Below are 27,146 nucleotides of genomic sequence, written 5' to 3' on the forward strand. Positions count from 1 at the left end.
TGTAAAGTGAGGAGAATATAATCCACATTACAGGACAAGCTTGAGAACTAAATGAGGTAACACATGCAAAACCCCTTTATAAAGCGTTAGAGAAAGTAAGGCATCATGATCATATCATTATTATCATTAATGTGGTGGGTTTTTTTACAGCGACAGAGTCAGAAAGAGGGATAGATAGGGACAGACAGATGGGAACGGAGAGAGATGAGAAGCATCAATCATCAGTTTTTGTTGCAAAACCATAGTTGTTCATTGATTGCTTTCTCATACATGCCTTGACCGTGGGCCTTCAGCAGACCGAGTAACTCCTTGCCCGAGCCAGCGACCTTGGGTCCAAGCTGGTGAGCCTTGCTCAAACCAGATGAGCCCATGCTCAAGCTGGCGACCTCAGGGTCTCGAACCTGGGTCCTCCGCATTCACGTCTGATGCTCTATCCACTGCGCCACAGCCTGGTCAGGCATGATTGTATTATTTCAGTGTAAGCGCTTTAGATAGGTCCAGGCCCCTGGGTTATTTATCTCCTCACAAGACTAACCACCATGCCTACCAAGCCTGGGGCAAAAGATCAGTGTGTCTGTCAAATGAATGACTGCAGCCTTGGTTTCTCCAACTTATAAAATGAGGGGGTTGCCCAACCTCCAGGAGTTCTCAACTTGCCTCCCTGGACCTCAGCACGTGCTGTCATGTGACATCGCCAAGGGCAGATGCAGATGTGGGAGCTACCATGACAGTGTGAGGAACTGGCTATAGGTTACGCAGAGGCCAGCTGGAATGCCTTGCCTTTCTCCCAACTCACCCCAATCTACTCGTGGGTCTCCCCGGCCAAAACGGCTACACTAGATGGGTTATAATGGCGCTTCCAGCTAAAATATTCTAAACCAGGACTTTTTATGCCCCAAGTTCAGGCTGAGGTGAAAGAGGAAGGAACAGAAACACAGGGAAGCCACATTACAGCAGTCAGTGACTCAGAAAGAGCAGCAGCCCTACCCTGTTATGTAGGCCAGGGCAGGCCCTGGAGTTTGGTCAGTTGTGGTGGAGCAAGGACTTCCCACCAGCATAGAAAGGAACAGAGTGTGGAGGTGGTAGGTGTGGGAGTGGGAGTAGCTCTTCCTGTCCCCTCCGCAGGTCAAGAAGGGAGATAACACAAGCCCAGGGCCAGAGAAAAGGTCATAAAGTTCAGACGGGAATAAGGTGACCTGTCTAGTTTGGCCACTGCCTGATTCTCTGATGTCTACCTAGAAGGCAGTAGTAATAGGAGGGATCAGAGCATTTGTTTGCCAGGCAATCCCTTCAGGAAGATGTCACCATCACATCTGGAGGAAGGTGACCAGACCATACGCCAAAGCCAACAGCCTCAGCTGGAAACCTTTAAGACACACACATGGACGGAGAATGACCTACTTTTCAACAATTGGAGCCGCCCCCCAGTCAAACAGGAGGCCTTGCTAAGTGGTGTTCTCCATGCTCCTGGATCTACTTAAGTAAAGGCTACTTTCCAAGAGTGCTGTGGAGATCTCTATATTGGGTGGGAAACTGGACCAGGAAACTTTGAAGGTTCTTCTGGTTTCAAAAGCCTGTAAGTTCACTAAGAAGCGTCCAGGCTTCTAGGAAACAAGCCCTTAGTGGAGAAGACCGGGGATACAAAAGCTCCTCTTTATCCTAATACAAATGGCAGAGCCAACGGCTCGACAATTCATTCCTAACCAATCCATTATGGCTCTGGCGGAAAAAAGGAAAAAAAATCCCTGCTGTCTCATAGTTGACGAAAATTACCTCAATTACTCTCATAAGTGCAGGGATTGGTATCATATATGTCTCTATTTAAACAGAGACAGAAATAAGGTGTAGGCTTCTCTGCATTACAGCAAGCCCAGTACTTACTACCCACTTGGTATGTGGTTCTTCAGTTTTTGCTAATCAGGAAACTGCAGGTATTTACCAGTAGCTCAGGATGAATACATTACAGGAGACAATCAATTGTTGCTTCAAAGGCAGAGGTCAGAGAAAGAGTGAGAGACAGAGGCGTATTTCGGAGCCCAGGGATGCGTTTTTCGCTCATCTAGAAATCCATTATAGGTAAATGCTCTGAACAGTACTTAGAGAAACATCCTGATATTAGCTAGGGACAGACTGTGCCTCCATGATTACATATTATAGCACCTGATGTGGCCAAAGAAAGCCTGGTTTTCTCCTAGAGCTGCCTGTGTTTCCAGCTGAGGTCCAACGAAATAAATAATGCCGCCTTGGGTCACCTCAAAGCTTCACCCTGCTTCTTCATTGCCTTTGTGGCTTTAAGGGAAAAAGCAAAGTTGTGCCTACTTCTACTTGAAGTTCTTCTGTTGGGTTGCGGAAACCATTGTACTGTACTTTAGTTTCGGCTGTAGTTATCCCAGAGAAGCCAATTAATGCCCTCTTTCTTCCTGACCCCAGGATTCTAGGAGAGAGAGCCCAGCCTCCTCAAAGAGCTGACTCCCTCAGCCTACGTGTCCTCAGCTCACCTGCAGGTCAGTCCAAACCCAACTCATCTGAGCTCAACCCCAAGCCAAAACCTCAGACTGGCGTTAAATGAGCCCCTCTGATGGGTTTCTATGGGTGCAAGGCCTTTAGCAGGTATAGAGAAGGCAGAGAGGGGCTCACCCACCATGTCCGAGGGCACCCAGAAGCCAGTCACCACAGCTCGGGGATGGTGACAGCAGCTCATCAGGGTAGCACACCCGGCTGGCCTTACCTGTTCTCCCTTTCCGCCGCTGCTCTTCTTCCTGCTCCGTCAGGTACTCTCCAGTCTGATACTTTCGGTTCTTCTGCCGTCTCCGTTTCTTCCTCTTCACCAGGCCCTCCTCTTCCTCTTCCTCCTCCTCCTCATTGGTGTCCCACATTTGCCGGGCAGCCTCTGTCCTCCAGGATATTTCTCGGGCTCGCCATAGGTGCCTGCGTCCCTGGCTCAGCAAAGTCTTATCCTGGGCATGGTGGCTGCGATATTGGGTGTCCCGCTGGGTCTTCCTCACCTTCCGACGTTTAGCTGGGGTAGGAGTCACCTCCTCTTCCTCTTCTGTAGGGAAGACTTCCTGGCTTCCCATGTCACTGTCTGCCATCCCAGCAAAGGAGCTACAGATACTTCCTGTGGACAGGATGTACAGAGGTGGTCAGGCACCTCTCCCAAAGGACAAAGTATGGTGTTGAGGTAAGTGCCCTGGATTCGGAGTTTGAAGGTCTGTGTTCAAGTTCTGGCCCTGCCAGTTATTAGCTGTATGCAGCAGGCAAGTCCTTTCACGTCTGTTTCCTCGTCTATAAAACGGGGATACTGTTCACTGCCCTAACTGACCTCACTGGACTGTTTTGAGGCTCAAAGGAGATAATTTGCCCATAAGCACTTTATAGAGTCTAATATGTCATACAACTATCGATTATCCAAACCACACACCCTTCCTCATCCACGTTGCCACTTGATTTCATTCCACAACGCTTACTTAGTGCCGAGGAGGTGCCGAGCACTTTGGGAGGGGCAGGAGAGGGCCACAGGTCCCTGCCCTTTGGGAAATGAGGGTTTAGAAGAGAGTGAAGGGGGCACGGTGCACAGCCACCCCTGCTCACTATGTGACCACCCATCTCACTGACAGAGCCACCCTAAAGAAGCAGATCTGTCACAAAAGAAGAGTCTAAGGAAAAGCAAAGCAAGGAGGAGTTCCTTTCTTGTGACACAGCCTGGGTTAGTCCTATCCAAATGCTCCTCAGCCAGGCCCTCTTCCCTCACACTGACCCCACCTCCTATTGAGTGGCCAAGAGCCTAGGAGTGGAGCTCTCCCTGGCACCTTCCCCTGCCCACTGCAGCTGTCCCTCACCACTGGCAAAGCCTTTCCCAGCACCTACCTCAGGATGATGGAACCTTCCCTGCCTTCTTCTGCCACCTTGCCAAGAGGCCACTTTCCTCACCATCCCTGCCTTCAGCTCTGCTAACAACAAAAGTACAACCTTAAATTGGACCAGTTTAGACCTGCAGGGGATCTGACAGCCCCTTCAGAAGCAGATCCTTGACACCACCCCCTTTCTTCCAAGACCTGGCTATTAACTCAGCAATCTCCAAAGCCAAGTGAGGCCAACAGAACAAAGAAATGGTTTGAGGCAAACAGAGTGGCCCTTGACCAAAGCTTCAGGTCAGTCAGACAACGTACAAAGAGCAAATCTCCAGCAAGCGTTCCATTATACAGACCAGGCAGGGAATGAAGTGTTCTGGTTAATCGAACATTCTGGTTAATACTGAATCACCATAGAGATCGCACAGGAATCATCTATTTCCGAAGACTCAAATGCATCTTTAACACTAAAATGGGACTGGCCGCCACGTAATCGCTCTGATGATTCAGAGGACACTTGAGGATTTCGTGAGGCCTCTGGGCTGTCATTATGAGCCCCAATTACCACTGCACTCTCTGTGTACTAAGGTGCCAGTTAACATAATGTCAGATAACTGAGCTTATACTGTGCCCTGCTTCCCCATTCTCCCCGCTTTGCCTGAAAATCTGGGTGAACCAGGGCAACCGTTTCCAGTATTATGTACAAGCAATGACAGCTAGCAGACAATAGTGGTAGCTAAAAAGGGCTATCCTTTTTTAAATGCTGGTGGTTGACTAATACAAATTCAGGGGACCAAATGTGACTCTGCTGGTCCTGACCACTCAATGACCATTTCCAATTATACTGATGTCTGTCGCACAGGGCAATAAGATAGAGGCCCAAAGGTTAAAGGTCTGTGCCTGAGACTGGACTCAATAATCATGAAATGCCAAAGCTTGGAGTAGAGCCAGTTTTCCGAAATGGCACAGGCCTTTCCTCTTCTATCACTGGCTGCCAACAAGAGATGTCAAATCCCTCTGCTGAAGATCTAATAGCCTTAAAATCTGGGGCAGTTCCCCTCCCTTTCCCCCACCCTGGGCTCTCTTGTCTCCACCACGAGCTGGATGCCTTGGCACAGTGAATCAAATTCCCAACTTCCTACCTAGGCCAATGGCAAAAATCACTTGGCCAGATTTCCACCTGTCCTTGCAGTGCCAAGATGGACCATAGCCTCAGACTCACTCACCAGACTGACTGCGCGTCCGGGTGCTCAGAACCACAGGGATGAAGTCACGGAAACTGCTCTTTGCTTTCTTCTCCAAGGAACCTGAAGTGACGTGTGGTTTTGGGGCAGAAGGCAGAAATGTCACAATCAGAGACTAAGGACCGGAAAGCCCCCCTGAGAGGCTCAGATGGGAAAATCATGGGAGGGTCTGTATTTTCCCTGGGTGTCAGTCGTCAGCTCCCCTTACACTGCTATCGCCTACGTATCTCTTTTAGAGAAGGAGCATTTCTAGGTGGCTTTTGAAAATTGGGAGTTGGGTCATTTTGGCTGACAACAAAAAAGGCAGTGTGCATCGAACAGGTTTGTCAGCATGCCAGAAAGGAGAAGGCCAGGCTGCCTGTATGACTGTGCGGCTGCTACATCTCCACGAAGTGCTAACAGAGCTGGGGTAGATCCCAGAGAAGGGTAACCTCAATGAATCTTAGAGGACTGAGCGAGGCAGGAAGAGGGGAGCGGGAAGCGGCAGACAGAGGGAACTAACTGCTATGTAAGAAGAGACTAGAAAAAGAGGTAGGTCATGTCAGAGGGAAGGGCCATGAATACAGGCTACTGTGGGCAGAAATACTTGGGCTTTTCTCTCTGATGAGGGCACCAAGAAACTCCTAGTGGCAGAGCACACAGATTAAGTACACACCTAACCACCCCAAACATCTTGCGTGTCCCTAAATAATAAGGGTTTAGAATTTCTCTAAACCCTTCTAGCTAGCTAGCTATTAATTTTTAGCTTTTTATAACGGGACTTTTCAAATACACTAAAGGTAAAGAAAACAGTATAATGATAAACCCTCATTCTGCTGTTTGTCTCAATTCTCATTAAACCCGTTTCTTCTCTATGCCTAGACCTACGGCAGGGTAATGAGTTGGCTACTCTGTCACAGGACTGACTTTTATCTGTCAGAAAACCATCTCTTTCCGCCTTCAGAGTATGCCTCATTTTAGCAACCAGGATGAGGCAAATACGCTGTTCCTCCCTTCTCTCTTGTCTGTGATTTCAGGTGTCAATTATATTCTCCTTCCAGAGTGAGGAAGTCTCACTTGTTGGTCAGTCTCAGAGCCCCTCCTCCCAGCCTGCCAGAGGGATCCCTCTGCAGCCCAGCCCGGAGGGCGAGGACCCAGGGGCCTACCTTCCTCGTGGCCTTCTGCTTGTTTTCCTGGAGACTGGGACTCCGGCTTGGTTGGCTTCCGGTGCTTGTGCTTTACCCTGACTCCATTGTGCTCTTTTCCTGAATCTGAAGCCCCCCTGGGGCTTTTCTTAGTGATTTCCTGGGAATCAGTAGGTGGCTTCCGGCACTGTGGAGAGGTAGAGAGGGTCAGGTATGCAGTCAGTTTTGCTTCTTAAGAAAGCTCAGATTCTGACACGTGGACACAAGCTGCCCAGGTGGCGACCAGGGTAAGGGGCCACTTGCTGCCTTCTGTAGTGGGCTATGAAAGTTTTTGGAACTGAATCCTGTGCCCTAGCTAATCCTCATAGATATCCACACCCCATCAATTTAAACAGGTCTACAGAGTCTGCATTCACACACGAAATAAACACCCAAAATCATCTGAAAAGGTGCAAAGTCAGGCCCCATATGCTCTATATCCAAACAGCAACATAGAGACAGGCAAAAAACAAAAATGCCTCTTTTGCAAGTTGGGTGACTACACTGTCATATAACTCCTCTGTGAATGGTACCGACACCAGCAACTGAAAAGAACTGACCATACTGGCCAACTCAAGAAAAATTATCCATTTTCTTGCACAAATTAATACTAGAAAACATTCAACTAAGGCAAGAAGAAAGGCCTGACACAGGAGCAATTCATATCTCCCACACTTAGGACAGACGTAGACACATTATACTCTGCAGCATTTTCAACTTTTCAGAATACTCTCCTCTCTATTATTTGATTTGATCTCCCAACAATGCTGAGAGGGAAGCTAACATCATCCCCACTGAACAGACAAGAAAAATGAGGTTCCAGGACAAGAAGTGAAATGATTTGTCCAGGGAACACACAACCCACGGCATCCGCTCACTTGGGGGGTGCCGCTTACCAGGTAAACATCCAAGTTAACTTATTTGTGCTTGCAGCGACCAAGTGGCAGCTGGGACTATGACCCAGAGCTCCTGACTCCCAGCCTGGGCCTCTTCACATTAGTGCTCACTCTCCTATTTCCCTGTTTGCATCCTTGACTGTTTTGCTCAGCCCAACTCACGCTTCCTGTTCAATGCACCAGGCAGGCACCACGGTGGTGCTCACACCCCATAAGGACACTCTCAGCCTAACAGTCACATATTCTCACAAGCTGTGACGTCTCTCCAAACAAGAAATAGGGCCACATAGGAATTTCCAGTATTCCATTAATAATGAAAGCAAGCAAGCCCTAGGAAGAAAGAATTGTTTTTCCCTAAGCAGATCCATACACCACCTTACAGAATGTTATCACTGTCTAGCTCCAGCTGAGGGGATGACAGATATCTTATTGATGGAACATTTCCAGGGGAAGGGGAAATCTCAATTCTCCAGGGACAGGAAAGTCACCATTCCCCATCAAATTCCGGGGACTCCTACTATTGCATGAACTCCTCCTGCTTCTTATTCAGGAGCGGTTTGAGCTGGAACTTCAAGTCCAGTTCCTCCCTTTCCTTGTTGCCAGTTCCTACAAACCAAAGTGTTAGGAGAAGAAAAGAACTGAGGAGAAAAGAAGATTGGGAACTGCTGCTTCAAACCTCAGCTCCAGGTCCGGCCAAGGAAACACTATTTTAAGTCAGAGGAATAAAGTTGCATGCATGTAAATTTGAACACATCCTATTTATTTCTGAATATCATTTTTTTAGCTGGCTCTTCCAAATACAAAACATTAACTTTTACTTCCTAACACAGACAAAAACAAGTACATAATCTAGAAGGGATTTCTGTCTGTATGTTCTGCAGGGGCAGCACTGAGAGTAAAAATATATTGCACAATCCAACTTAGGCAAAAAGTTAGGAGGATGGGATCACCATGTAAGATGAATGCTCTAGTGAGCAAAGTTTTAAGGGTTTCCCAAAGCATTTTACAAAAGATGAGAAGAAAATTTAATATACCCAGAGCCAAATGAAGCAGAATTCTTTTTTCTGATAATTCAAAAGGCCCTTCAGGATTCTGCAAAGCCCTGGGGCAGGTGGGATTGGAGACAGGCAACTCTTCTGATTGTAGGCCATGCGCTGAAAGGGGCTGTTTTAAATTAACCTCCAATCATAGTTCGCTTATTAACAGTGTCTCAGGAAAATGAAACAAAAGAAAAGAAAGGTCTAAATTATTTGCTTTCCTGAAAAATGGACATTTATTAAATCACTACAGGTCATCGCTAAGGGCTGCTGCAAGGCCCCTGACCCTGTAACTTTACTCTCTTCTCTCCACATCTGTCACTGGGCTAGTGAACGGTTCATCCAATCTAGGAAGAGGCAGTGCCTGTCTGTCAATCAAGTCATCTGCAAGACATAAGCTCCATGAGAAAAGGGACCACTGCCGCGAACCACAGCGGCTAGTAATTCCAGGTCCTGAGTAGGAACAGTGGAATTAAGAAAAATAGGCTTAAAGAGAAAAAGGATGGGATCAGGAGGCCTCTGCAATGCTGATGGCAAGAACAGAGCGTGCTCTCCAACCCCCTACCTGCTTTATTTATAGGGCAAAGTGAGGCCATTAGCAAATCAAGGACATTATTAAAGAAAAGTCACATTTCCAAGGCATCCTGAAAATTCTCCCAAGTGCAGAAAACCACACCATACATACTATCTTAACTTCACAAAACAAAGGATAAAAAAAAAATTTGCCTCAAGTCTTTCTGAGGGCGATGGGGGGTAGGATGATTATAAACAATCCAGCACCACAGCTAACATGAAGGTGTGGGAAAAAAATAACATTTAGCAACTTCACAGAACAAGTGAGGTGGGGGGTTGGGCAGACTGTCAGTTTACTGCCAGTTCCCCACACCTCTGTTCCCCCAAAATCTAAACTGAAAAGTCCCTGTTGGCTTTCAGTCCACAACAGACCACATTCATTTTGTTGGTGATACTAACAATAACAACAGTGACCACTACCACTTAACCAAGCACTTACAATGTGCCAGGCATCATTCTCAGCATTTACTATATCACTACCTCATTTCATCTTTTAAAAAAATATTTTATTGATGATTTTGGGGGGAGGGGAGAAGAGCAAGAAGCATCAGCTCATTGTAGTTGCTTTCTGTATGTGCCTTGACCGGGCAAGCCCCGGGTTTTGAACCAGGGACCTCAGCATTCCAGGTTGATGCTCTCTCCACTGTGCCACCACAGGTCAGGCCAGGATCATTTAATCTTTTTCTAACCACAGCTTTATTGACATAGAATTTATTGAGATACACCATACAGGTAATTTAAGTTTACAATTCAATTGTTTCTAATACAGTCACTGAGTTGTTTTACCATCATTACTATCTAGTTTCAGAACTTTTTTTTAGCATCCAAAATGGAAAGCTGTTACCATAAAGCCATCCCTCCCATCTGTTCATTCCCAACAACCTTAGGCAACCACTGATCTACTTTTGTCTCTATTGATTTGCCTACTCTGGACATTTGACATCATCATCTCCTTCATCTTTACAGACCTATGAACAGGCACTGTTATTATTATTTTTTAGAGTAGACACTTTTATTGTCTCATTGTACAAATGAGAAAACTGAGGGTCAGAGAGATTAAGTAACTTGACTGGTATCACTCAGCTAAGAAGTAGGGCCCAGATTCAAACTTGGGCAATGTGCCTGGCTCCAGAGAACACACATCTCACGAAAATGCTACACCCTCCTGACAATGTATCCCCGTGGCCTTGAGGGACAGGCATGGAGGAGCTGCTCAGCAAACACATGCTAAGCGGTCAGGGAAACAGCTGCAGTTCAAGGCTGTGGAAGACAGTGTGCTGTCGCTGAGATGAATGTCCACGTTAGAGCAACGAGACCCAAGTTTGAGTTTCAGCTCTGCAATTTAGTAGCTGTGCAACTCTGAGTAACTCACCTACTCAGTCTGTTTCCCTTTTCTTTTTTTTTGTGACAGAGACAGAGAGAGAGTCAGAGAGAGGGACAGATAGGGACAGACAGGCAGGAAGGGAGAGAGATGAGAAGCATCAATCATCAGTTTTTTGTTGTGACACCTTAGTTGTTCATTGATTGCTTTCTAATATGTGCTTTGACCTGGGGGCAACAGCAGAGTGAGTGACCCCTTGCTCAAGTCAGTGACCTTGGGGTTTCAAACCTGGGTCCTCCATGTCCCCATCTGACGCTCTATTCACTGCGTCACCGCCTGGTCAGGCTCCTTTATTTTCTTATCTGTAAATTGGATGTAGCATTTACCTCATAACGGTATTGTGAGGATTAAGTTAGGTGACATATATAGGAAGCTCTTGGTATATAGTAGGAGTTCAACAAATGGTAACAACTATACTGACACGAGTTACTATTCTTATTCTTATTACCACCAAGGGTGAATCACAGTCGCCCGAGTAAATGTTCTACTATGAATGCTCTATTATGTCATGACCTATGTTCCTAATTGGCACGTCTCTGTCACACAGAGGAGGTTATAAGGTCACTGAGTAAAACCTTCTCGAACTCTATCCCTGGGGTTCGGAACCTGGAGCCCATGAGCTGGTTTTGGACAATGGGGGAGAGAAGGACAATGTCAAAGGCCCATTCCCTCTCTGGGCCCCAAGTTCTCAAGGGCAGCAGTTGTCTCAGGACAACGGCTTCCCTCACCTCAAGGACAAAGTCATTTCCCACATCCTACAGAAGGCAGCCCCTCTCCATGCTAAAACACCATGGAGGAAGAATGTGACATAGAAATGGAACTTCAGGTCATTATTCACCTTACACAAGCCTTCCACTCAGTTCAGCTCCCAGAGTGACTCAAGCACCCCGCCACAGTGAAACAGGGTTGACACCTGCAGGACAGAGCAGACCACCGGTGTCTCAGCTCACCCTCTGCCTCATCCCGGTACTCACCTTGGGTCCATGGGAACTCCGGGCTGTGACCCTGCTTTGTGGCTGCTGCTCCTCACTATCATTCTCGTTGCCACACTTCATTTTTTTAGGTGGCAGAGATTCGGTCACCCCATCGGTCACCACTGAGTCTGGCTGCCATTTGTTCTTGCAAGCAAAGACTCCTATGCTTTCCTGTTTCACTCGAGCCTGCCCAGCCTTACTCCGAACTTCGGCTTGGCTCCTCTGGGGAGCTGCTGGGAGGCCATCAGCCTGGAAGCAAGTGGCTAAATTGAAGACCACATCACCATCCACCTTCTCCATTTTCACCCGCCCCAGATCCACCTGGCTTCCGAGCTGCGGAAGCTCTGTGCTGGAGCCCCTCTTGCCGCTTGGGACCACGTCCAAGATGAGTTCCTTGGGGCGGCTGTCATGAGGTAGCAAAGGCAGCTCAGGCATCTTGCGCAGGCTCTGGGGGGTGGCCAAGACCAGCTCATGAGACATGTAGGTGGCCAGCACTTGGTTCTTAGGTTTTGTGTCTCCTGTCAGCTTCAGGCCACAAGTCCCCTGGGGGCCTTCTGGCTTAGGAGTGTCATCAGAGCATAGGTGGCTCTCTGATTCCTCAGGCCCCTGATTCACTCTTAGGTCCCCAGCGCTCGGCTGAACAGATAGCGCTAGAGTCCCTGTCTGAGGGCTGAGAGTCAGAAGGACAGGGTTGACTTGTTCTTCATAAGGCTTGGCAGCGATCCGGCAAGTTTTGTTCTTTGTGCCGGTGTCCTGCTCTGGAGCAAAGGGGCCCCCAGGCCGTGGCTGTCCCTCCGGAAGTCCTTGCACAGCTTCACTGGGGCCAAGGGATGACACACCAGCAAACTCAGAAACAACGCTGGTGGGCCTGATGGGCACCCCCTGACTGGGGGTCAGCTGCCCAGCACTGGAGATGCCAATGGAAAGCAGAGATGCTTGGTGGTACGGTGACCAGCCTACAGGCAGAACCTGGGTGCTGGTGGGTTTCCCGTTGACCGAACAGCGTGGGTAGATATTCGCTGGCCCTGCGGGCTTCCATACAGAGAGCTCCTTGCTCTGGCAGCCCGGCAGCCCGGGGGCAATGCGGGCTGGGGTGTAGCGTTTGACTGTGCTTGGCTGTCCCTCAGTTCCGGCCTGGCTGCCCTTCTTGCCACAGGAGGCACTGGTGCTCTTAGGCTCTCCTTGGTCAATGATGGAGATGGGCTCCTGCTTGGGGAGATGGCGGGGATCTCGGTTGAGGCCTAAGTTGGTCTCTTTGTTCAGCAGTAGGGAAGCAGGCACCGGGTTGGCCACTCCAACATAGGTGCCAGGAATGGTGCTGATCAGTGCAGTTGAATTCTTCACCCAGGTGCTCGGGTCCCCATTCCTCACGATCTCAGGAAAGATGACAAAGGGTGAGGCAGTCGAGCCTAGGCATGAGGTGACATTGCTGCCGGCAGCCTGGGCTGTGCGCTGAGACCTGGAAAGGACCGTGGAGAGGACAGCCTTGCTGCTGGTGTGCACAGGGGTCAACACGGGCATGGGGGGCGTCTTGCGTTGGCTCGGCAATGGAAGTTTCTGGCGGTTGGACTTAGAGGAGAGGTCGAGGGGCATTTCGCTGCACTCAGGTGGAGAGGCCATCTCTCGCTCCAGCTGTGGAGGTGACTTGAGGGGAGAGAAAGTGACAGAAGTCCCTTCTGTTTGCTGCTCAGTGCCCCCTGGCATCTTGGTGGGTTGTGGTGGGGCTGAGCTCACGCTGGGTGCTGGCAGCAAAGGCTGTGGTGTTGGAAGCACCTTGGCAGAAGTAGTGGAGAGGGAAGTATCTGTCAAAGACCCAGGGACACCCTCAGGCGCAGGCTGGGTGCTGGTGCTGCTGGACGGGGAAGCACACGGAAGCCTATTTACCTCCAGAGAGACCAGCTTAGAATCTGAAGTCAGAGGCCGGGCCACAGAAAATGCATACGGGTAGGACCGTAGCTCTGGGGAGGCCAGCACGCCAGGGAGACACCTGTCTTGTAGGTAGGATGGCAGAACGGGGAGTGTAAGAGTGGAGGAGACCCCCAGAGTGGTTGGCAGTGTGGCCACGCTGAGCGGCTGCCCACAGCTCGGAGGTGGGATGTACACCAGTGGTTGGCTTGGTGTCAGTACCGTCCCTGGCTGAAAAGACAGAGGGACTTTTTGAATAGCTGGTGCCTGAGCTGCAGGAAAACACACTCGACTCAAACTAAAGGAGGCTGGGATGGGTGCAGATGTAGGAATGGCGGTGGGCGTGGCCGCCGGCATGGGTGTGGGAGCTGGAGTAAAGATCGGGGCTGGGGTGGGTGCAGGCACTGGTGTAGGAGCAAAGGCAGGGATGAGGGTGGGGGTGGAAGAGGGGCCGGAGGATGGGGTTGGAGTGGCCATCGGCACCGATGGGGGCCCAGGAGCTGCTGGAGGTGTGGACGCTGGCATGGGAGCCAGAACTGGAGTGGGGACAGGTGTGAGGACGAGTGTCGGGGCCGATGGGGGGACAGGAGCCTGGATCAAGGCCAAGGAAGGAGCTGAAACTGGGACTGAGATGGGCGTAGGGGCTGGAGCGGACAGGGCGACAGGGCCTGAAGGGGGAGCAGAAGCTGGCACCGGCACCAGGACTGAGGCTGAAACCGACAGGGGGTTCGAATCAGAAATGAGTGTGGGCACTGACGGTGGAGCTGGGGCCAGAGCCGGGACTGGTGCTAACGGAGAGGAAGGAGCTGGAACCGAAGTGGCCACCTGGACAGACACTAGCCCTGAATGGGGCACTGAGGCAGGGGCCGAGAGAGGAACCTGGAATTGATCCGGAACTGACGGGGGGACAGAGGCAGAATTGGGTGCAGGGGGGCAGATGGGAGCTGGCAGTGGACTGAAGTTAGTGGTCACCAGAGGCAGGGTTCCCTCCACGGGCACTCCAGTTCCCAGAGTTGCCAAAATGAAAGTATTTTTCTCGGTAACACCATGCCGAGAGTCCAAAGGCTTTACCCCGGTGGGTGAGCAGTCCATCTGCTTGCTCATTTGTGTGCTGAGAGCAGTCCAGGAGCAGTCGGCCCTGCTGCTGCCGATTTCGGCACCGTTAGGAGGGGGAAGGTTGAGCTCGTTGCCCGGGCTGTTCAGGGGCACCAAGAGGCCCTCAGACTCTGCCGCATTCCCAGCATAGTCCACTTTCGGCTGGGGGTTGTCAGGCTTGTCTTCTGACTTGTGCCCAAGTTTTTCTGTTGCACTGCCATCTGGGTCTGCCCCCCGGGCATTGCTGCCACTTCCAACTGCTGTGAGCTCCACCTGCAATGACAGAGCGGCACACCCATCTTAGTAGCTCTCTGTGGATGGTGCTAGTGTCCCAGGCCCAGGACAGGCAACTGCCGGTCCTCCTTGCACTCGGCCAACCGGATCTCGGCAGCAGCAAAGAGCAGCTGCCCATTTCTGTGTCACATACACAACTCTTGGGAAATACCTTGTCCCTTCCTGTCCCTCTTCTGAGGATGACAGGCTAAGCACAGCGCCCGAGCAGTGCAGCTCCACCCTTTGGTGGGTGGCATGTGGCTTCACATGGCCCCTTACCTTGGAAAAACTGCTGCTGACACAAAACTCCTGAGATCCAAAGCGCTGGCAGTCACCTGTCGTGGACTCCTCATCAGAAAGAGGTGCTCTTCTAGCATGGGAGACACAATCAGAGAAGGGACATGAAGCCTACTCTTTGGGCCACAGCCACCTTCCCCAGAACGGCCCCTGCCAGCCTGGGTTACATAAACCTTCCCATCCTGCTTCCTTTGGTGGCTCGGGAAAAACCACAAGGAGCTGCAGGCTCTAGGTTACAAGCTGGAGTCTCCATAGCCAGCTTTGCCAAGTTCTTGCCAAGAGCCTGGTCTGACATCCACAGGAACTCTCCTCGGGCCACGCAGCCTGGCCTCTAGGGCTCTAGCCAAGTGTGTGGCACCCCCGCACTGCTGCCTTGTCTCCGGAGCTCGGACGCCAAAGCCACTACCCAGGAGGCACCGGACGCTGCCAAAAAGGGGAGGCGTGAGTCCCGGAAGACCTCAAAAGGCACGCAAACTGTCTTTTTCTTCAATGCAAACTGCTTCTTTCTTAAACGCGATCTATAAGCCTTTAATACACAATTCTTAAGTGTAACTTGTACTTTTGAAAATGCTGCCGATTATTTTCTATCTCCCTTTTAGACCTTCCCTCTATTTTTAGTACACTGTGTTGATTTACAGTTGTGATAGAACCCAGAGTTGAGTAGAGGTGCTCGCTCCATCTCAGAAGAGGCTCTGCAGACACCATGCAAACTATTGTGCACTTCAAAACTGGAATTTCTAAAATAATTATATTTTGTACTTGTATGTTCAACCCATTTAAGATGAAAGCATTGAAAAGGAAATAAAAGACTCTGATTTGTTTGCATACATAATACTTAAAGAAAAAACAGTCTGTAAGGAAAGCAGGCTGCAGGCATCACAAGGGTAACTCTTGCCTACAACCGCCACCTCCACTATGTCCCATGTTCTAAATCTGACTCATCACCTACTCACCCAACGGCTGACCTGGAGCAGATCCTCGTTTATTTGCACATGTAATGATGCTGATTTGAGGCCATCATGCCACTGAGTACTGAGGGGCACTTCAAGGGCTCAGCTTCTTTCCCTCCAGGTGCCTCTTCCAGCTTTGTCGAGTCCTGCCAAACTCCCGCCCCCATCAGTGCCTGCTCCTGCCTTTCTCTGTCCTGCCCCTGCCAGCTCCCCACTGCCCTGGTGGCCTCACATCACCGCCCGAAGGGAGGCCTTCAAGGCCACAGATTGCGACTTCAGGTTGGTATTATCACAGAAGGAAGGACTCAAGGCCAGAGAGCTGGGTGCCAAAGGAGAAAAACTTCACCGTACCCCCACCTGCTCAGAAACTCTTCCCTAAATTTCGGCTAAGAACCTTAGAAAATGGTACACACTGAGCAAAGAAAAGAAAGGGAGGAAGGAAGAAAAGATATCAGACTGGAAGGGTGAGGTTAAAGAGAGAAAGCACCTGCTGGAAGTCTGGTGCTTTGAGTACAGGAAGAGTCTATCGCTGCGTGCCTTGGCACGGGCGGCCTGACTCAGTGCAGCTCTGTAACTGCAGACAAACACAGTGGGGCCGCAGCCGCCGTCAGGGGGCTGACTGGCAAGTTTCAGTAGGACAATAAAGCTCCAGCAGAAGTGCTCCACTGCGGCTCCTGGGGGCAAAGGCAGCGGTGCTCTGTGGCCCTCGGGGAGGTGGACTGCCTGGGTTCTGCCTCCCTTCTTCAGAGCTCTCACCTTGAGCCCCCAAAGAAGCCAGCACCCACCTCCCCAGCTCCCCTAGCCAAAGGGCAGTCTGTCCACCTGCAGTCCAGCCCATGAGCCTAGGGGCCGCCCTGCTAACTTCCTCCCTCCCATTGGGGCAAACAAAGCAAAAGCACACAAGGGGGATCACTGCAGGCCTCTCCCCATCTTTTCAGGGCTCCAGAGTGGCTGATGGGGGGAAGGGGTGGCTGATTCCCTTTAAAAGACAGCTAAGCTAGCAGAAGTGGGAGGGTTCTTTTCTGGCAATGACTGCGGGTGACAAACAGAAACAATGGTAAGGAGGAGCAAGGCCTAGATAGAGATGCAATCAGGAATCTGAGGGGGGGGGAGGGGCCTGAGGGGACGGGAAAACATACTCTGACATCAACTCCTGAGAGACCAGAAGAGCAAGACTTACTCCCAGCCTTGGGACGGGGGAGAGGCATGCTCCGAGTAGACCGGCCAAGAATGCTTTTGGTGGGGGGCAGCCAGGGGAAGAAGTGGCGGCGCCCCTGCTCGCCAACCCCACACGAAGGACTGCAGAAGAAAGATGCCACTTACTTACATCATCTCCCCTTCTGACCGTGCAAAGATGAGCTGGCTGCGTACTGGACCCCTCCCTTGCTTGACTCCCACCTGGCATCTTGAAAGCACAAAACCATGCCCTCTATCAGAGAATGCAGAGCCAGCTGCCAGCCCAGAGACTCCAGAGGTGGCAGCAGCAATGGCAGTAGGAGCAGCAGTCCTTGTGACTTACCCGAGTGCCAGAGCCCTCGGCTCTAGGAAAATGTCCTAAGGCCACATTTCAAAGCCCCTGAGAAGAGGGGTGGGCAAACCCCCCCACACACGAGATTGCTACATCCAGACAACCTGGGACAGGAGCAACGTGCACTGCAGAGCGCGGTCAGCCAAGCAAGGTTAGGAGGGTTCAGGCAGCCGGGAGGAGGGAGTAGGGGTCAAAGCAGGCTTCAGTCAGGACTGAAAATCAATCCCACAATTTCTTCCCAACAGAGATGACCCTGGGCTGTTATGCTTAAGGCTTTGTTGAACTTAAACCAGACTGGTCATAACCTTTCCAGGCTATTTTCCTAATCATTAGGGACTAGCACCACTGAGAGACCAGGCCTTCTACAGTTCCCACTGGGTCCTGACTCCAGGGCCCACACCAGGCTCCTTATCTCCTGGCCAGAGGCGGATTTAACAGGGGTGCACCGGGCATGTGCCCTGGGCCCTGACTTCTGAAGGGCCCTGCAAAACCCCAACTTTACACTCTTTTCTAATGTATGGAGCCTAATATTTTCTTCTGCACCCAAGGCCTCAACCTTAATCTGCCTCTGCTCCTAGCCTCAGCAGAATTTTACTGCTTTAGTCCGCCACACCCCAAGATCATCTTCATTCCAAACAGGTTCTCCTCCACACACACCATGTGGGAAATGCCAACCCTCACCTGAAACTACTCATCCCTCAAGCACCAACACTACTGTCACTGCCTCTGTAGAAGCCTTCCCTTATTCCCTCAGGAAGGCTGTTTTTTTTTTTTCACCTTGAGAGAGAGACAGGAAGGAGAGAAATGCGAAGCTTCAACTCATACTTGCATCACGTTAGTTGTTCACTGACTGCTTCTCATATGGGCCTTAACTGAGGGCTCCAGCTGAGCCAGTGCCCCCTTGCTCAAGCCAGCGACCTCGGGCTTCAAGTCAGTGATCCCAGGATCACGTTGATGATGCCACACTCAAGCCAGTGACCCCACATTCAAGCCAGCAACCTCAGGGTTTCGAACCTGGGTCCTCAACATCCCAGGCTGATTTTCACTCCACTGTGCCACTGCCAGTCAGGTTTTCCCCAGGAGGGTGGCCATTCTTGCATCTAGACTCCCACAGGACCTGTATATGTCACTCCATAGCACTCACCACCAATGTCCTTGATGACTGGTTTGCTCTTGATGGGGTTAATAAATGTTCGTTAAATAAAGGAATAAATGGGTGCAAGAAAGGAAGCAAGCAAGCAGACATTTAGCTGGAGGCTGACTCAGGCCAGCCACGTGGGGTCTGCAGAAAGCCCCTGCTACCCCAGCCCCCGCCCAGCCCAGTCCCTGTAGGCCTCACTGTGTCTGATGAAGCTGGCCAGGCTTCCAAAACATAACTTTAAGAGTTAAACCACAGGTGCAGCTTTTTACCCAAAACGTCTAAGTTCTACAAGTTGTAAAGGGCTGAGGAAGATGGTTTTCAAATAAGGTGAGACTACACCTTGGAAATCAGAGGTAGCATGGCCTAGGCAGGCGACAATAAAGGGTAGATGAGATCAGAAGTGACAGCACTTCAAAGGTCATCTTAACTACTAGGCATATTTGATGATTTAACATCCCAAGAAAGGTCCATAAAGAGGTAAAATCAGACTTCAGGCTCATTCCCTGCTCCTTTCTCAGAAGACATTTAGAATGGTCACTGGAGGAAGGTTAACTTGCACACTGATTTTTTGGAAGGCTCTAGTCCAGATCTCTGCATCAAAGTCTCAACCACTTCTAACTAGTTGCCAGTGAATACTTCCACAAGTCAATCCCCACCACCCTGCCTTCCCCAGACCACCCCTTAGTAAGGTTCTAAAGCCATACCTCGTATGCAAAGGACAACACCTTTCTCATGCAGATCTCAGAAGAATTTCTTATTTTCCTTTGGTCTTGACTTTTATCTTCTAAAATTCAATTATTTTTAAGTCCATTTCTAAATCGTTCCTTGGTATAAAGAGCATTAAGCTATCAGGTACTAATGGCTTTGAAATGAAAAGAAAGGTCTTTCTCCTAACCTGAACCTCAGACAAGTATACTTCTCCAGTTAACAACAAAAAAAGAAAGCAGACGCAGACAAAGACATCCATTCTTTTCCCTCAGAACCGCCAACACTCCCCCACATTCACACATACCCATGCACACACTTCTAGATCTGCCCAAGGAGATGCCAGCTCTTGAGTCCTAGGAAAAGCCCTATCGTCCTGTGTTCTAGGTGACTGATCTGATGCAAACAGTCCATGGATTGGAACAACAGCTAGACACCAGCAAGCATGGGGGACCCCTGCCTTCTCTAAAATTGGGATTGGCATTGCAACCATCACACACGGCTCTTTGAGCGAGGGTTATGGAAAGTAAAGTATAAAATATAAAGATCACTTTGAGTGTTCTTCCCATGGGGCATGATAAGGAAATGGCACAGCTTGATCAACGAAATATTTTGATGTACAGAAAACTGAAAGTACACACAGATCAGTCAGGCACCCCCAACTCTCAGTTGTGTGTGGATACTACATTAAGCAGTTCGATCTGCTTTTGATACTGCCTAAGGATCTTACTGTGAATCGTCATTAGCCTCATGAGGCAGGAAAGCGCCAGTCACCAACCAGACTACCCACTGATAGTACTCAGTATAAAGCTAAGTGGCAGAACTGCCTTTCTTCCACGCTTATAACAAAGGCCACATGTATCTTATACATACCCTTGAGCACCGAACATGGATGCAGCAAATAAAAACTGCCACTGCCTGAGCCTCCCTTCTTCTACCGTCTGACAGTTCTTAATGAGTAGACAGATACTAGTTGGTGAAAGATCATCTGTTGGCCTCCTCACCTTTGTCTGAACAGGAATGGCAGGGCGGAGCAGCCCACTTAAGTATCCCAGCCCCATCCTACCTCAGGAAAATTAGAAATGACCAACAGCCACCTCCCCAAGGGCCCTCCCTGGGGTCCCCCCAGGCCCTGCGGCGGCTAACCCCTCTGGTGAGTAGGCACTGCTCACTGGAAGCCAACAGCGGCCACCTTCCTAGCCTCCTCACCTCTCCTCGTTGATACCGCACATGCGAATCCGGTCAGAACTGGTCCAGTTGTGTACGCCGCTGTAGAGCGGTGCTGTAGAGATCATGACAGCCACTCACCACCAGATAGGACCTGCTGTGGCCACTTCCCCTGAGGAAAAAGAACCCCCCCAAAAAATCAAAATGTGTAACCACCTGCTTAGCCATCCATCGTTAACAAGGAAACACTTAAATAAAGGTCATTAAAGCACCAAAATGTTAAAGCAGTCTCTCTCGTGGCCAGCCTCCTATGGGAAATGAAGGCCCAGATGGGAATGAGGGAGCACCAGCTTTCCAGGAATCCACAGGTTTTTGGATGGAAGACGAGGACACTGTTAATCACCTAGAGTGACTTGTAAATTATCCTAAAGACAGATATGCTTGACTGTTCAAGGAAATTCAATCTATTTCAGACAAATGAGATGACAGTATATTTTTCTACTCACAGCCTAACTAACTACAATTAGGGGGTCGTTCCCATATGCGAACAGTGCCTTGAAAGACTACTAGGGATCTTTTTCTTGTAAACTCTAATGCATGGGTACTGAAGTGCATTTAAGTGATGTAGCAAATTTAAGCTCTCCGAAGGAAGCACACACTTTCTTTTTCAGCCCTTCAAAAATACTATATTCTGATTTCAAGTTGGGTGTTATTATAGATATGATGCATGCATCTAACCTGCTTTAAAGCTACCTCCAAATCAGATGCAATACTGGACTCCTTGAACTCCAGCCGCAAACAAGTAAAATACAATGTTCTATAAAGAACACATATTTCTGTCCTTGTCCCTTCCTTCCTTTAGTCTGTCATTCTCATGACCTACCATCCCCTTCACCAGCCAGTATCCAACTCTTGCAGTTGACACCCACTGCACAGCCAATTAACCTTCTAGAGAAAATGAGGTATTTAAAAAGGAGATTTATCCAATGAGCTTGTTGTCTTGAGACTCTTAAACTCTTTGACTTAACTTATTAGCCAAAAGCCTTATTTATCAAAGTTCAACTTAACAGAAACCTACGGTGATCAGAATTTTATGCTGTTCTCCACATTCCAAAGAAGCAAATCATAGTAAAACATAGTCACATTAGGGATTTGCTTCATTTATACTTTAAATAATTTTCAGAGGTTGTCTATATTCAACACAATATTATTATTCATTCAAAAAATATTGGGGGGGAGGGGCACAAAGAAAACTAGATAGAAGGTGACGGAGGACAATCTGACTTTGGGTGATGGGTATGCAACATAATTGAATGACAAGATAACCTGGACATGTTTTCTTTGAATATATGTACCCTGATTTATTTATGTCACCCCATTAAAATTAATAAAAATTTAAAAAAAATATTGAGCTCCTACTACATGCCAGCATTGTCCTAGGTACAGGAGATTCAACAATTAGCAACAAAAAAATAATCCCTGCCTCTATGAACCTTATATTCTAGTGGGATGAGACAGACAGTAAACATATTCAATGATTTTATGTTTATAGCATATTAGAAGGTGGTACAGTCGTTCCTCACCATACTACAGTTCACTTTTCACAGTCTCACTGTATCGTGGATTTAAAAATTGTATATGTCTAATTTTGTATTGCGGATTTTTCACTATATTGCGGGATTTTGCGGTATATAGGTATTTTTATATATTTATTATTTTAATTATTTTTTGGTAAAGTAAGCAAAATAAGTGTGGGAAAGGTTAATAATAATGTGGGAAAGGTTTATAAGAGTGTGGGGAGGGTTCCTAAAGCCTTAAAATATGTATAAATAATAAAATAAATAAGGTCACTACTTTGCGGATTTTCGCCTATTGCGGGGTATTCTGGAACCTAACCCCTGCGATAGACAAGGGTCCACTGTATACACAGGATAAGTGTCAGGATGATGGACAGGGGTTGGGGGGAGAATGTGCTACAATTTGAAAATGGGTGGCCCTGGTCAATTGGCTCAGTGGGTAGAGCATCAGCCCAGCATATAGACATCCCAGGTTCGATCCCCAGTCAGGGCACACATGAGAAGCGACCATCTGCTTCTCTTTTCCTCCCTCTACCCCTTCTCTCTCTCTTCCCCTCTTGCAGCCAGTGGCTAGACTGGTTTCAGCGTCAGCTAGGGCACTGAGCTACCCTTGGTTGAACCCAGTCAGGACACATGTGGGAGTCTGTCTCTCTACCTCCCCTCCTCTCACTTAAAAAATAAAATAAAGAAAGAGGCCCTGGCCAATTGGTTCAGTGGTAGAGCATTGGCCCGGCATGTGGATGTCTTGGGATCGATTCCCAGTCAGGGCACACAGGAGAAGCACCCATCTGCTTCTCCACCCTTCCCCCTCTCCTTCCTCTCTATCTCTCCCTTCCCCTCCCTCAGTCAAAGCTGCACTGGAGCAGTTGGCCTGGGTGCTGAGGATGGCTCCATGGCTTCTCTTCAGGTGCTAGAATGGCTGCAGTTCCAATGGAGCAAGGGCCCCAGATGGGCGGAGCATCACCCCCTAGTGAGCTTGCCTGGAGGATCCCGGTTGGGCATATGTGGGAGTTTGTCTCTGCCTCCCCGCTTCTCTCACTTCAGAAAAGTACAAAAAGAAAGAAAAGAAAAGAAAGGAAAAAAGGAAGGGAGGGAGGGAGGGAAGGAGGGAGGTGGGTGATTAGGGTAGGTCTTGCTGAGGAGACATTTCAAAATCTAGAAAGAAGCCAAGCAGTGAGCCATGTGAATATGTGGGGGAAAAGCATTCCATGGAAAAGGGAACGAGCTGTGTGGAGGTCCTAAGGCTTGAGGCTGCCTGCTAAGATCAAGGAAGAGTTAGGAGGCCAGCATGGTGCGCAGGGCGTGAGCAAAGGGAAAGAGGCAGTGGGGTGAGCAGAGCCACATGCTCCCATTCTCTTCTTGGCTCTCACGCTACTGCATCTCCTGCAGCACAGGCTACTGCTGCCTCTGTCTCTCTCCCTGAACTTGCCCCTCTGCTGGCTGTCCTGCCTCAGTGCATGCTGGCTTCTCTAGGGTGCTTCTCTCCCTCCAGCTGCCCCAGAAACCTGGCCCTTATCATGCTTGGTGTCTCCTTGCCTTGGCCACCCTTTCCCATCTCTTCCCCTTCCTTCCCTCTTTCTCTTCCTACCCCCCATAAATCTCTGTTCTCCTTCCTTTCCCCCTCAACCTCTCACCTATTTGCATCTATTCCTCATTACCTCACTCTCCCCCTATTGTTCTCCCAGTTGTGTTGTGGTCCCCCCTCTGCCCCTTCTCTCCCCCCTATCTCCTATCTCTCTTTGGCACAGCTCCCACTCCTCCAACCTTCTCTCCTTTCCAGCCTCTCTTGCCCCCGGTCCTTTCTTTCCTTTATTTCACTTTCCTCTGTTTCCCTCAGGCCCCACTCTCTCTTCCCTCTCTCCCTCCTCCCCTCCCCCTCTACTCTGTTTCTTCACACCTCAGCCTTCAGTCTCCCTTGCTAGTCTCTCTTGTCCTCCTCTAGTCAGTCTGGCTCACATCGGCTCTCCACTACCCCCACCTCTCCCTCTGCGTGTCTGCCTATCTGTCAGCCCTGCCCCTCCTTCTCTCTCAGCTCATGAACTTCCACGGTTTCATCTCACCCCTCCATGTGCTGATGATGCCCAAAACTGCATCTGTAGCCCTGACCTCTCTCCTTAGGACCAGACCAGAATTTCCAGCTGCCAGCAACTTGCTGTTAATTGGATGTCCACCGAGCGCCTCAAACTCAGTGTGTCTCAAACTGAATTCATTATCTGTTCCCATGAACATGGTCCCCACCCCACCCCCTTGCCCAGCGTGTTTCCTATCTTAGTCAATAGCTCCACTATCTCCTAGCCTGGAAATTTCAGTATTGTAGTTATTGTCTCCAACACCTTCTCTCCCCTACTGCCCACATCCAATCAAGAGCCAAGCCTCAATAATGCCATCTCCATCCTCTCCTTTTAAGCCCCTCACCACTACCCTGATGCAAGCCTTCATCATCTTTCATCCAGAATATTACAATAGCCTCTTAACTGGTCCCTCTGTCTTGAATCTCTTGATTCTACAATCAATTCATCTTCTAAAGCACCAGTTCGATCCCATCATCCCCTCCCTCCTCACAAGCTTTCTATAGCTCCCCCCACCCCAGTCTTCAGAATCAAGCCTGCACTTCTCAGCACAGCACTCGGGACCTTCCATGACCCAGCCTCGAACCTCTCTGTCTTCTTGCCACAGCCTGCCACTTTCCTACTGCCTCGCAATGTTGCCCCTTCCCTGAAAAGACCATCCAGTTTCAGGACTTTGTTGTTTCCTCATCTTGAAATGGTCTCTCCTCTGTCCCCTCTTCCTCCCTCAGTCACCCTCATGGCCTAGCTTAAATGTCATCATGTCATTTCCCCAGCCCCAGCCACTAGTCAGTTACCTCCTCCCTCTCAGGTTCCAAAACATTCCAGCCCCCATTCTTACTCTCCTCCACAGCGTGGCAGCGGGGGCGTGGCATGTTTGTCTCCTCCACCAGGCAATCAGTTACTTAAGGTAAGAAATACCATCTTTTTTTTTTCTTTCTCTAGTCTTAGTATAGTAAGTAATCAGGAAATGCATGTTATATGGAACTGAATCCTGGATGAGAATTGAGGTGATGACCCTAAGAAATTACAAGAAGCAAAATCAATCCTCAAAAAAGTATCCACCATTCCTACTGACTATAGGAAAAGCTGTTGTACTTCAATGAAAAATCTCTGCCTGGTCTATAGCACACACTTCTGGAGCTTCCTAATCCGAGCTGAGCTGGGATCACTCACTGTCTTTAAGCTATTTTGCACCTCTGTAAATTGCAGGTAACTGATGGATATGCAAACCGTCTTGTCCCATAGAGTTTGGATTGACTTCCTTTCCCACTGTGGAAAAACCAGTCTGGCTTCCGTTTGCAACTCAATTCCTTTGCTCCGTATAAATTTGTGCTTTTGGACTTTTTAATGGTCTAAAATATCTGTCTGGTTCCCCTGTTGATGAATGAGTAAAACAAAAGCTTTAACATGTGTTTATTTTTATATGTGTACAAGACTCATGATTTTAGCTTTTCTGAAAATTATCTTTAATACTACTAAGACAGTCATACAGGTTAACATATAATTTTAGAAAGATTTCAACCAGGGTTACGACAAACTGACTTCACATCAGTTCACCAGGATCCCATTCCTTGAACATCCTGGTTAAGTTTAGACTCTATCTTAGAATATCTTGGGATATCCTAGTTTAAGAAACAGCTCAGCCTGTTGCCTGCTATATCAGGTAGGTACTTTTCTCACGTTTTCTCCGTAGGAAGCATTAGAAGACCCCAGTCACGCGAAGGGCTGCTCTTGCAGTAAGATGAGTTCCAACGTGAAGTACGAGTTGTAGTGGCTACCTGATAAAAGTCAATCCCCATGGACTTTTTAGTCAGGTTGATTTCTGTTATGTTTAGAGGGGATTTGTAGTTTGCAGTGCCTGGGACAGAAATCAGAGGGGGGAATCCTGGCATTTGGAAACAGGACAACATCTAAAATATTATCATCTAAAGGAGTTTCTGGACTCCCCCCCCCCAGAACCAAAATTGCAACAACCACAAAAAGAAAACCAAGTGAAAACCAAAATAATTACCACGCAATACACATTTTATGACTACCTAGAGCGCAAAACTGATACTGCACACCCCATTTTCACAAGATCCCAAAGGGGAGCATCTTCTTAAATCTCGGCCTCCCACTCTCTAATTATGATTTTGTCAGAGCTGCACCCCTTCCTCTGTGAAGCCCACTGCTGCTAATTACTAGTAGCCTTTTTTGGGGAAGGGCACGGAGGGATAGAAAGCACAGGCAGGAAAGCATCCAGCTAAGCAGTCTACACAAGGCAAGATGGGTCCCCCTGAGTCAAAGAGTAAACAAAAGGAACTTTTAAAGAGGCAATGATGTTGTCAATGCCCACATAGGACAGGAGGAGTCAAGATGGCCAATAGACACTGATGTTTCCCAAACCAGGATCACTGAGGAGCCAGTTCAAAACACAGGAGTCCCAGGTCCCAGCCCTGGAGTTTCCGATTCAGTAGGCCTAGGGTTTGGTTTTGTTACTATCACGTCCATTCAAATCACTAACCATTCAACTATATACTACTTCTGAGGAGATGTTAGCGAAACAGGAAACAGCTTGCACACATGCTACACTCAGTAGGTCGCTGCTGTGCACACTAGCATACCACTCTGCTTGCAGCGTCCACACCCGCGTGTGGTGTGCGTTCTCAATCTCTCACTCTCACATTCTTTCTCACTGATGGGACCTATCACATCAAAGGCAAAAGGTAAAGTTCCTAAAAAAAAGGAACTTGGAAGAAACTTGGCAACCCCATGTGGCCCGGGAAGCATAGGACAAGGATGTGAGATGCCTCAAAGGATTTTCCCAGATGTCACCATATCACTGTTAAGAAATGAACAGCTTCATGGTCCCAGAATCGAATGCTGATCACTGCCTAGAAGGCAGTGGGACCGCTACGAGCTAGGCCCACTTCGTGGGGAAAAACTCAAAAGGCACATCCAACTTATGGTGAGAACAAAGAAGAACACTTGCTCCAGCAACTCAAAGTGCTAAGTGTGGCTGAAAAACACTAAATAAATAAGACTTGGCAATTTAGGAGGCACAGGCACACATAGGGGAATGAATCCAATGAGCAGACAGCAGAGAGTAGGTGGCCAGACATGACCGCCACACTACGAAAGAGGGGAAACCAAAAAGAAAATGGACTAATAGGAGAACAATCATTTTAAAGCAGTGACAGCGGCAGCGAAGCTGAGGGAAAGCAGGTAGAAGAGAAACCATACAAAGCAAAAATCTTTCCACAAAAAAATCCAAAAGGACGGGGGAAAAATGCTAGAAGACAAGGGCAGGTGTGAAATGCCTAAGAGAAGTCCATAGGATA

At 48.9% G+C, this 27,146-nt stretch overlaps 1 protein-coding gene across 8 annotated transcripts in view; it reads right to left on the reverse strand.

The window, feature by feature from the left end:
• Positions 1-27,146, reverse strand: part of BCORL1 (BCL6 corepressor like 1) — a 68,951-nt gene that overhangs the window by 25,240 nt on the left and 16,565 nt on the right. For 7 of the 8 annotated variants that reach the window (XM_066248995.1, XM_066248997.1, XM_066248999.1 and 4 more), the window contains 6 exons: positions 20,223-20,352; positions 14,672-14,762; positions 11,120-14,392; positions 6,241-6,406; positions 5,078-5,158; positions 2,729-3,118 (listed from right to left, as the gene is read on the reverse strand). In XM_066248995.1, coding sequence (XP_066105092.1) covers positions 2,729-3,118; positions 5,078-5,158; positions 6,241-6,406; positions 11,120-14,392; positions 14,672-14,762; positions 20,223-20,308 — 4,087 coding nt within the window. In that variant the 5' untranslated portion in view covers positions 20,309-20,352. The remainder of the gene's footprint in view (positions 1-2,728; positions 3,119-5,077; positions 5,159-6,240; positions 6,407-11,119; positions 14,393-14,671; positions 14,763-20,222; positions 20,353-27,146) is intronic. The other variant, XM_066248998.1, reaches the window with a different exon arrangement.

Source organism: Saccopteryx bilineata, chromosome X (assembly GCF_036850765.1).
Source record: "Saccopteryx bilineata isolate mSacBil1 chromosome X, mSacBil1_pri_phased_curated, whole genome shotgun sequence".
NCBI lineage: Eukaryota > Metazoa > Chordata > Mammalia > Chiroptera > Emballonuridae > Saccopteryx > Saccopteryx bilineata.